Source organism: Trachemys scripta, chromosome 8 (assembly GCF_013100865.1).
Source record: "Trachemys scripta elegans isolate TJP31775 chromosome 8, CAS_Tse_1.0, whole genome shotgun sequence".
Classification (NCBI taxonomy): Eukaryota; Metazoa; Chordata; order Testudines; family Emydidae; genus Trachemys; species Trachemys scripta.
Window position 1 is genome coordinate 24,997,996 of NC_048305.1, and position 10,915 is coordinate 25,008,910.

The 10,915-nt window shown below is 41.3% G+C and overlaps 1 protein-coding gene across 1 annotated transcript; it reads left to right on the forward strand.

Moving 5' to 3' along the window:
- The first annotated feature begins 1,442 nt into the window (after positions 1–1,442).
- Positions 1,443–10,280, forward strand: CCNG1 (cyclin G1). Its single transcript, XM_034778840.1, has 7 exons — positions 1,443–1,603; positions 2,763–3,026; positions 3,896–4,149; positions 5,208–5,286; positions 5,378–5,476; positions 6,594–6,788; positions 8,372–10,280. Exons 2-6 carry the CDS (start codon positions 2,763–2,765, stop codon positions 6,783–6,785), a joined length of 888 nt encoding a protein of 295 aa, XP_034634731.1. The 5' UTR covers positions 1,443–1,603; the 3' UTR covers positions 6,786–6,788; positions 8,372–10,280.
- Positions 10,281–10,915: the final 635 nt, after the last annotated feature.

Sequence of the window (10,915 nt, forward strand, 5' to 3'; positions counted from 1 at the left end):
ACACAGACCAATGAAATTTTTTTTCCATTGATAATAACAGAAATGTACAGATAGAGAAAGTAAGAAAAATGCAGCTTGAGAATTTATAAGAGTCAAAATCAAATGATTTAGACTTTCAGATTAGGCTTGTTACCAATGAAATAGCAAATAAATAGTAAAAATAGGTATGATTTGTAGATTTAAGGATATTTACTTTGTATATTTTGAGGTGTAATTGACAATTTGTGTTTTAATGGTTTATAAAGCTTTAACTTTTGAATCTCAGTGTCTACTGTCATTAAATAACTGTCTGATCCCCCCATAATTTCCTTCAACTGTGAAAATTTAAATTGATAAAAATAGAAAAAAATGCTTAAAACACTCATGATTTTGCACAAATATGAAAATTTAAATTGATAAAAATGTAAAAAAAGTTTAAAAATAATTATCGGTATTATCCTTTTAATTAAAAAAAAATTATTCTGCCAAGCCAACTCATAATACAATATTGCTTAGATGTAGCCAGGTGAGGTTGCTGTGTTGCCCACCTTAGTGATTTCAGCCTGAATCTCTCATTATTTGATGTTTTTCTTAAAGTCCCAGCTCCTAGAGCTATATAATTAGGTGAGAAACTCAGCTTTCATTAAAAGATAAAGTAAGCTTCAACTCAGATGTTATTTCTACCTTGAGTTACAGATGTGCAAGCTGGAAATCCACCAAAATTATAGGCAGCTATGTAAATGCCTTCAAAAGCAAGGGAAATAAATGTATACATTTAAAACAAAATAGTGTGAGTTCAACAATTTAGCTCTTAAGTTTTCTAGAAAAAAAGACAGAAACATCAGGACCCTACTAAATGAATGAAGCAAGAGCCTCAGCTGTTGCGTAGCTGGAGAAACATGTAAAAGGTGCCAATTGAAATAATCCCTCTGTCCAATGGTATCTGGATGGGGGAAAGCTTATGAGACTTAAAGCACGCAAAGAGGAGCCAGCATAAGTAGGTATGGTGCTGACTTATTTGGTGGTGCCGGAAAGATTCAGATTCTAGCTCTCCAGGGCCCAGGATGGCTTGTGGGCCATTTGACCCATGGCACAGCCCTAGCAGAAAAGCGCCCAGAAGCCAGGGACTCTGGGCAGGAAGGAAGCCAGGTGCCTTTGGTAACTTCATCAGGTGCCTCTAGGCATGAGCCTGACATTTCTATGGTGCAAGGCGCCGCCTCTGCCCCTACTGACCAAACCAGGCGGCGCTTCGAATCAGTGACTCCTCCCCTACCCGACCTCCGAGGCTACAGCTGAGGCCGGTAAACGCCAGCCTCGGCCTCCCTCTCAGTCAGCGTCTTGATTGGCCGACTGGCTGGTCGATCAGCCCCATAAGCAGCCAACCGGAGGCGAGTATGGGCGGTACTCGTCCTCCCCTCTCTACATAAGGGCTGGGGGCGCGAGCTGCTGGGGTCGGAGGGCGGTAGGGGCAGGCGCCGTCGCTGGGTCCCGGGCAGTCTCGGGCCGGCGACGCGCGGTTATTTATTTTTAAACACGCTGGGGTTTTAAGTAACGTTTTATAAGTATTTATCTGTGAGGTGCCCGCGGCCCCGAGCAGGACCCGGCGCCTGCCCCCGATCGCACGGTAAGGGGTCGGCGGGGGACTATCGTGCGCGGGTTTGGCTGGGGGGATCCAGGCTGGGTAAGGTGGGGGGATGGCTCGTTTATGGGTTTGGGCTGGGGGTGGGAGGGACGATCCAGTCTTGGGCAGGTCGCGTGAGGGTTTGGGGGACCAGAGGCTGCGGGCTGGGCGGTCGGATCTCTGCCCCACGCCCAGCCGGTCTGTGGGGTTACAGCTTGGGGCTGTCAAGGGTCAAGCTGTAATTGCTGGGAGGCGGCTTTGAACCCTCCTCCCCCCACTAAGATTATGTCTCGGGGTCTATAAGCCCGAGTCCCCTCTCTCCCGAGCGGGGCGGACAAGCCCAGGCATGTCACTGTGGAGGGGGAGGTGCTGAGTGACTGGAGGGGCTCGGGCAGCTGACGTGTGTGCAATGTGTCTGCGCTCTTCAGTCAGCGCTACAGCTCAGCTGTCTGCAAATGCTGACCTCTCTCTTGGAGGAATACTTCTGAACTTGAGGTTGGGTTCCTTGCATACATAAAGTGCCAGCACAGATTCCTGTATAATGTGGGCGTTTCAGGGTGTATACTGACTAAAGGGGAAGGCTGCTTGCTGGCCATAACACACCAACTGAAGGCCACCCAAATCTGTAAATAATAAAATCTTCTGTAAAAATGTGTGCTATAAAATCAAAAGTCTAAGTTCAGAAATATAACAGCAGAAAATGTCTGACTAGAACAGTGGTTCTCCAATTTTTGTACTTCTGACTTTCACATAGCAAGCCTCTAAGTGTGACCCCCTTATAAATTAAAAACACTTTTTAAAATATATTGAACACCATTATAAATGCTGGAAGCAAAGCAGGGGTTGGGGTGGAGGCTGACAGCTCATGACCCTCCCTCTGCCCCCCATAATAACCTTGTGACCCCTGAGGGGTTGTGACCCCCAGTTTAAGAACACCTGGACTAGAACAATAGAGGGAGTCATTATAAATCTAAGTAGAGCTAGCTAATGTTATGATGTAATTCTATCCTCCTGGGGAAGGTTGCAGCGCTTTCATGTGCTTTGAAGAGCATCTTTGCCACTGATTGATGTTGGGGCAAATGTAACTCCCTAGCATATCATAAAGGCATTTTGGGACTCTTCTTAGTAGCTTCTTGCATTAAGTATTTGTGTCTCATTACAGATGATTGAAATGCTTGTAACAACTGAAGCTCAGGAATTGCTAGATCAGCTCAATGCTCTGTTGGAACAAGAGTTAAGGTATCAGCCAAAGGCTTCTGGCCTGAGACTAATTGAAACTGCTCATGACAATGGCCTCCGAATGACTGCAAGGTTGCGAGACTTCGAAGTAAAAGATCTCCTCAGCTTAACTCAATTCTTTGGCTTCAATGCAGAAACATTTTCTTTAGCTGTGAATTTCTTAGACCGGTTTCTGTCAAAAATGAAGGTATGTTTTGGAAACATAAGCTCTAATGCACTAACTTTCTATGGCCTTGCCTTCACTTAATTAAGGGGGGGGGGAAATGTTAGCTATGCTTCATAGCCTTTAACGTAACCTCCTAACTTACTGAAGACGAGCACTATGTAGTTTTCACATTAGTTAAGAACACCTTTATTCCAAGTGAAGATACAGCCTATGGGCTTGTCTACACTTGGAGTGCTATAATGGCACAGCTGTGCTGCTATAGCACTTCATTGTAAACATACCTATGCTAACAGGTCAGGGTCTCCCATCTGTGCAGGTAATACACATCCTCCAGAAGTGGTAGCTAGGTTGACTTAAGAATTCTGTTGACCTAGTGATGTCTAAACCAGGGTTAGGTCAGTTCAACTATGGGTTGTTTTGTTTTGTTTTTGGTGTGTGGTTTTTTTGGAGGGGGTGGTGGATTTTTCACATCCCTTAGCAATGTAGTTTTGGAAGAAATGTCCACTAGTTTAAATTATTCATTAATTCTCCTCCAAGGAACTTCTTGTACCTCACTGTCTAACTCTCCAATAGGATATTGGATTAGTGACCCTGATCTAACCTGGTATAGCAATGGCTAGATTTCTAATACAATAAGGAAAGCTCAGTATAAGAGAACGGAATCTCCCAAATGCCCCTACTTGTAGAAAGCAGAGTGAGAAGTAATTTTGGGCATCTGACATTGTGGTGTATGGATGCGGATGGTCGAGTTACAGTATGCAAAATGATTGCTACCTGCAGAGCTTGGCTTAAAAAGAGAGCCCAACATCTATTTTAGCTGAATACATGTTTATTTTTCGGACTTACTATAAAATGCTTTCATTATAATAAGGAACTTGACTCTCTTTTAGGTGCAGCCTAAACACTTAGGCTGTGTTGGACTAAGCTGCTTCTACCTGGCTGTAAAAGCAACAGAAGAGGAAAGAAACATTCCCTTAGCCACTGACTTAATTCGAATAAGCCAGTATAGGTTCACTGTATCTGACATGATGAGAATGGAGAAAATTGTGTTAGAGAAGCTATACTGGAGAGTCAAAGCTACAACTGCCTTTCAGTTTCTACAACTCTATCACTTGCTCATCCATGAGAATTTACCTTGTGAAAGGTAAAACAACTATTTCATCTGACTTTGAAGCTTCACTGCCCACTGGAAAGGGCTGGTGGGGAAAATCGCTCAAGTAATCTACTTTAATGTATACAATTTAAATCAAAAGTGAGAATGCAAACCGTTACGAACAGGTAAACAGTGGCTGATATGAATCCCTGTGGATTGATACTGTGCTCTAATGAACAGAGCTTTCTCCTACTTCAGGGACAATGTTGTTTACAGCTAAAATAAAAATGACTCTGAGCATAGTTTTAGATCAGGGAAACAGCCTTGCTGAACAGGTGCAGGTTAATGCATTGCTGATCAAGCAGCAGTAGTGTCTGACAGTCTTTCAAAATGTCGTCTCTGAAAAGACAACTGGTTCATGAATATCCTTAGTTACTTCAAGATCAAAACTTGCTTGGTCAACAAATATTGTAAGCATGTCAAACCTGTAATACCCCTTAGCTGGGTAAGAACAACCAGGGATATAAAGTCAAAACTGCTTTTACTTTACCATGTTGCCAGTCTTGCAAATATATATAGAAAAATATCTATGTATAAAACAAAGCAATAGCACATTTAAGCTGCAACACTTAATTTTATAGTATAGAAACTGAGTCCTAGGGTTAGTCTACAATGGGAACTTGCATTGGCATATCTACATCTCTCTGGTGTGAAAAATCTACACCCTGAATGTAGCTATGCCAACCTAACCCCTGGTGTAGACTGTACTAGGTAGACAGCAGAAGTGGGGAGGTGGATTACCTATGCTGACAGGAGAACCCCTGCCACTGACATAGGTTACTGTATACACTGAATTGTGGCAGCAGCACTGCTGTAGCGGTTTGTGTAGACATACCCAACACCTCTGAACTTAAAAGAAACCTGTCATTCTTCTTTCACAAACACTGATGGAGCCCTTAAACCGTATCTAAGAGAATGTCTGAGTAATTTTGTATTAAATGCTCAGCAAATTTCTAAGGCTTTTGCAGTCTTGATCTGATTTATATACTGAAAAAGAATATTACATGCTCTCTACAACTAACTAAACTCTTAATGCCATTCTCTTACAGGAGAAAGTATCTTAATTTTGAGAGACTTGAAGCCCAGCTTAAGGCATGTCACTGCAGAATCATGTTTTCTAAAGCCAAGGTAAGTGGTTTCTAATACCATAAGCACACTGAGTTTACTGAAGCTTAACAGTCTCAGCTGTCAGTATTAACGTTTACTTTGTTTCCCTTAGCCTTCTGTTTTGGCATTATCTATATTGGCACTAGAGATCGAAGAAAAGAAACTGCTAGAGTTGAAAGAGGCGATAGAAGGCCTTCAAATACATTCCAAGGTAGGTCGGGGGGGGGGGGGGGGGATGTCCCTAACACAGTGAAAGGTAGAGTCTCTGAACAAGTTTAACATTAGGTTGTTGAACATAATTCTGCTTGTCTTGAAGGCTCCTCCAAAGAAAGGATTCTAGTTTGCTACTGTTAAAAATGGAATAATTCTTTACTTCAACTGACAAATGGGAGTTTACTTTTTTCTCCCGAGATGAAGATTTGAAAAACTTGCTTGTAACTTTTATGCAGCATTCATGTGACTGGCTCATAGGGGATGAAAGTGCACAACAGTCCTTCACAGTATCCATGATGTAAATCAGGGATTGGCAACCTTTGGCACGCAGACAGTTAGGGAAATACGCTGCTGGGCCGGTTTGTTTACCTGCAGTGTCTGCAGGTTCGGCCAACTGCAGCTCCCACTGGCCGCAGTCTCCCGTTCCAGGCCAATGGGGGCTGCGGGAAGCGGCGTGGGCCGAGGGATGTGCTGGTTGCTGCTTCCCGCAGCCCCATTGGCCTGGAACGGCGAACCGCAGCCAGTGGGAGCTGATGTAAATAAACTGCGAAGGAAAACCAACAAATGAGGTTTCCGTTTAACTCTACTATTACTATCATCCACAACTTATATGGCGTCATTCTGTGGAACTATTGTGAAACTTGTTCACAAGGGAACAACTAGTCCTTTCTGTTGGAGGTGCCCAGTAAAGCAAGTCACAAAAATAATGTAAAGTATCTTGTCCAAGCTCTTGCTCTTTGTATTTAAAAAAAATAAAATCTACAATTTTTCAACTTAAATAGTTGCAGAGGCTGCAATAGCTTAGTAAGTGAAGGCTGGTTCTGGTTGATGCTTGATTGAGGATAAAGAAACTCATACGTGCTGGGGTACAGTGATATTAGTTTCCAGGTCAGGGGTGGCATGGGGGGAGCAGCAAGGCTCCTTTAGTGGAAGTGTGGGGAACCTCTTAATAACTAAGGGCCTTCGGCAGTCTATTGGCACCCAAGCTTGTCCCCTTCACACCTCCTGCAATTGGCATGTGGTACAAGGCTTTTCTTAATTTAGCTTGCTTGAGGGTAGATTAAAACAACTGGGAAATGGGTGCTTAATTCTAGCTTCAACCTTTCTTCATTCAGACAAATAGCAGAGACCTAACTTTCTGGAAGGAGCTGGTATTAAAGTGCCTTGCAGAATACTCATCAAACAAGTGTTCAAAACCAAATGTTCAGAAGCTGAAGTGGATTGTGTCAGGACGTACAGCATGGCAGCTGAAGCATAGCTACTACAGAATCTCACACCTCCCCACAATCCCAGAGACTGGCTCATAACAGGTAACTTTCTTCAGCTGCTTTCAACTTGGATTTGTGCACAAACAGGAATCCTTAAACAACTAAAACTTTCTTCATGCTTACTAGAGTGGAGGCGGTTTCTTCAGCCCCCTAGGCACAGCCTAGATATTCAACTTAGCTGTCAAACAAAGCAACTCATCAATTTAATCAACACATTCCAAGTGGCCTGTCAATTCTTGGACACATTCTGCTGACCTTTAGGTGCATCAACACTAATATCTGAGTCTGAAAATACAAACTGGCAACCCTCCTAATGTCTCCTGTAGCAGAGTACCAGTTCTCTCCCATACTGTGGTGTCCGCCACTTGAATCTCACTCACTGAAGTCTGGAGCACAGCTAGATGAGCAGAGCAAGTGGTGGAATGTGACAAAGATGCCAGGTTAACCTGCTTCACATTCTGATGCTTACAACGAAAAAGGAGAGGAAGAGGAGTGTCTATACTTGAGCAGCAGGTCCAATGTATCAATCAGTGCACCAAAATGTATAGTGAAGGTTGATTAGTTCATCCTCCAGACACCAAGTTACTGAAATTGGCTTGCCTGTAACAAGTTTCTGGTTGTCCTAGGACTTCAGGACAAATGTTCCTAACATGAGTACAGGCTATGCAATAAAGATTCTGAGATAATTGTCATAGAAAAGTATACAAAGCTGATGTCAGACAATGATTTTCCTACAAAAATACATACTACTTCCATTGACAGGGTATTTAATGCATTAAGACATTGCTTCCCCTCACACTTCCAAAGGCTCTACAGGAGAAATTCAGTTACAAACACCAGAGTTAAAAACTGACCGGTCAACCACACACTTCATTTGGACCTGAAAGTATGCAGTCGGGCAGCAGAGATTGGGGGTGGGGAAGCAAATACTGTACGTACAGAATTGTGTTAAATGTAAACTGCTAAAAATTAGTGTTTAAAAAAAAAAGACAAGGTAAGGAAACTGTTTCTGTGCTTGTTTCACTTATATTAAGATGGTTAAAAGCAGCATTTTTCTTCTGCATAAAGTTTCAAAGTTGTATTAAATACATGTTCAGTTGTGAACTCTTGAAAGAACAACCATAACATTTTGTTCAGTATCTCAAACCTCCATTCCTGAGGTTGTAACTCTGAGGTTCTGCTGTATCTACATAATTTAAACATGGTTAAGCTTAATCTGGCAAAACTAGCCTCTAACTCTGTCCTGTGCATTGACTAGACAAGCTGTTTTCCAACATTGTATTGGAACAGTGCTTGTATCTAACCAATGTATGATAAACCATTCTTGCTGAAACAAACATAAAGGCCTGAAATAAACTTCAGGGGTGGGGAGTCTAAGCAGGACATAAATTAATTATTATTTTAGCCTATTACCAAACTTTCACTGTTGAGTTGCTACTTTAATTTTTTTTTTTTAAATGACCACCATTAACTGTGTCTTCCCTGGAGTATCCTTTCTCCCTCCCCCATCCTCTTTCTATTTTCAAAGGCAGAAATTGTCTTGCTGCACTACAGCTGTACAGCATGTAGCCATTTGTAGTAACAGCTGTTTAGTTGACTTAATGTCTCTTATACTGTCTGCACAGGAATCTTAAAATGGAAAGATGACTATCCTGAAGGCTGGCTTACAGAATTCAGCTGTGGAATTGAAAACTGAAGCCTAAAACATGACCGCTGTTCCAGCATCTGAAGTTCAACTCTTGGAAAACTAAAACATCCAGGTTTCTTTAGTAGACCTTTCCAGCAAATGCAGTTGTATTGGTGCTGACTACAGGAGTAATAAGTAGTAAAAAGTTCCTAAAGGATGACTGACTAAAACTTGTCTGAATATTGAAATATGCATATGTAACAGTGAAGCATCATAATGCTGTTTTATAGTAGTGAATAGCCTTACACAACTTGGTAGTTAACTGATAGAACAGCTAGTGTAGTTTAACCTTGGTTACTGCAACTGTGGCTGTTTAGTTGGATTACTTAACTTCATGCAATTTGATTCTCCACCTCCTAAAACTTTTGTACTTGAAACATAGGGGGCATAATGTGCTTCAGGACTGCTGAGGCTACCAAATAGTCTCAGACAAATCTCTGATACTGCACTGGACAGATAAGAGACAAGTCAAATGTTTTGTATTGTGTCATGTTTTCTTTTTGAGTAGCCATGTCCTCCTGCACAAGGCATTGGTCCTTTGATGCAGTGCAGTCCACTTACTTTACTTCCAGTGCAGAGTTGACCACTCTAGCTAAGAGGATAAAATACAAATCAGATGCTATGCTGGGAAAGCCTGCAGTTGTTACTCTGCATCATTACTGAACTTAGCCATCCTTCTACCATATTTTTGTGAAAAGTGTAATTTTATGAACTTCGGTGGAGATTGAAAGCCTGGCTTTAACAAGCAAACTGCACCCTATATCAGTTTGCAATGTCAGTAAAACTGCTACTTTGCTATTTCTGTCTAGTCAGTTGCAGAGCCTGACAATAGTTTTTTTTTCCCTAAGGTCACTTATAGACAAGGGGACAAATTCTGATTATTATGCAGGTGCAGTTTGCATGCCCTCAATAGAAATTGTACCAGTACCACCATAATGTAAGATGACCATCAGCTTTTGTTGCCCAAATAGGAAACTGCATCTATACCTCTAATAGCTTGAGTTCTGAATCAACTCTGCTACTTAGAACACATACAGCTTCATTCCTGGTTTGTCACTAAAACATCTAAACCCTCTGTGTCAATGCTAGCTTTTCAGCAGTAGAGGAAGGTCAAACATATGAGAGCGTACGTTCTAAAGATGTTCATAAATGGGATGCCTAAGAGCAAGTAAAGCTGCAGGGTTGTAGGCCATGAAATGAATGGCTGAAGCTGGGATGTAGGCAGTGACTTCTGAATGTTCCACATCACATTGCATGAGAACATCTTACTGGTCAATCATTAATAACTCCTGCATGCACTCTTAACTTATTTGGGCAATGAGAGAAAAGAACTGTGAATAGTTAAATAAAATGTGGGGCTGGTACACAAACATTGATTTTTTTTTTTTAAAGTCGAGCATTGATTTTGGGGAAACACTCCTCACCTTCCTTCTAATGTAGTAAAAGCATAGTTAAACTCCCTACAGAGCACTTTAAACTAAAGGGGGGGAAATTCTACTGTGAACTTATAGACAAATGTTGATGCTAGCCTTGAATGTGCAGATAGGTATGCTGTATGTAGTTACTACTAACTGCTGACTGGTGAAAGGGGCAAGGGAAGCAAAGGATAGTACATGCTATGCAAGTTGAATGCAACTGCTGAAGATGCACTGTTCCCTTCTTAGCAGAAGTAACATTGTCTCAATTTCATTAAAGAATGTACCTTTCAATAAAACTTATTGAAATGCAGGTATCAGTAATTGTCCTTTTGACACTTTTCCCACTACCTATTACAAAACTGTTTCTTTACTAGTCTGTGAACAGTAATAAACTTCCCAAATAAATGCTCTCGTGAAAGTATACTTAAACTGTAAGTGCTAAGAGTTATTATAGAGATCTCATTGTCATCTATCTTAAAACAGTGGTCAACTTATTGTCTAAGGAAAAAGATTATTTTTTATATGTGACATCTAAGACTAAACAAACCTAGCAAGATTTATTTGATGTATAGATGAGTAGGGTTGGTTTTCACTTCCTCTCTAGTTTGACTTTAAATGTCAAAGCAGGAGACAAATATCTGAAATAGACTATCCTGACTTTTTCTAAAGGATTGCTCTACCTGAAATATAGAGTATAGTAAAGTCCACAGTAGTTGCACCACCACTATTTACTAGTAGGCTACATGTAGCCTACACCCTTTTTTTTTTTTTTTTTTTTTTTTTTTTTTGGGAGACCTTAGATACCTTCTATGTGGATACTCCAATTTTGAACAGGAGGCTTGGTATTGGCACCAGTTTCTATAGCAAATAAAATTAGTGTAGGAGGGCTTTATTGTAGCCCTAAACAAAGTATTATAGTGGCCTTCTTACATAAGCAGTTCTTGAGAAAGGACTCTTAAGTGTCCATTACATACCTTTGCTAATGTTTTTACAATTGATTTTGAAGAGTTGACTAAGCAGTTACTTCTCCCTCAGCTGCAGGGGTGATTTCTTGGCTAGAACTG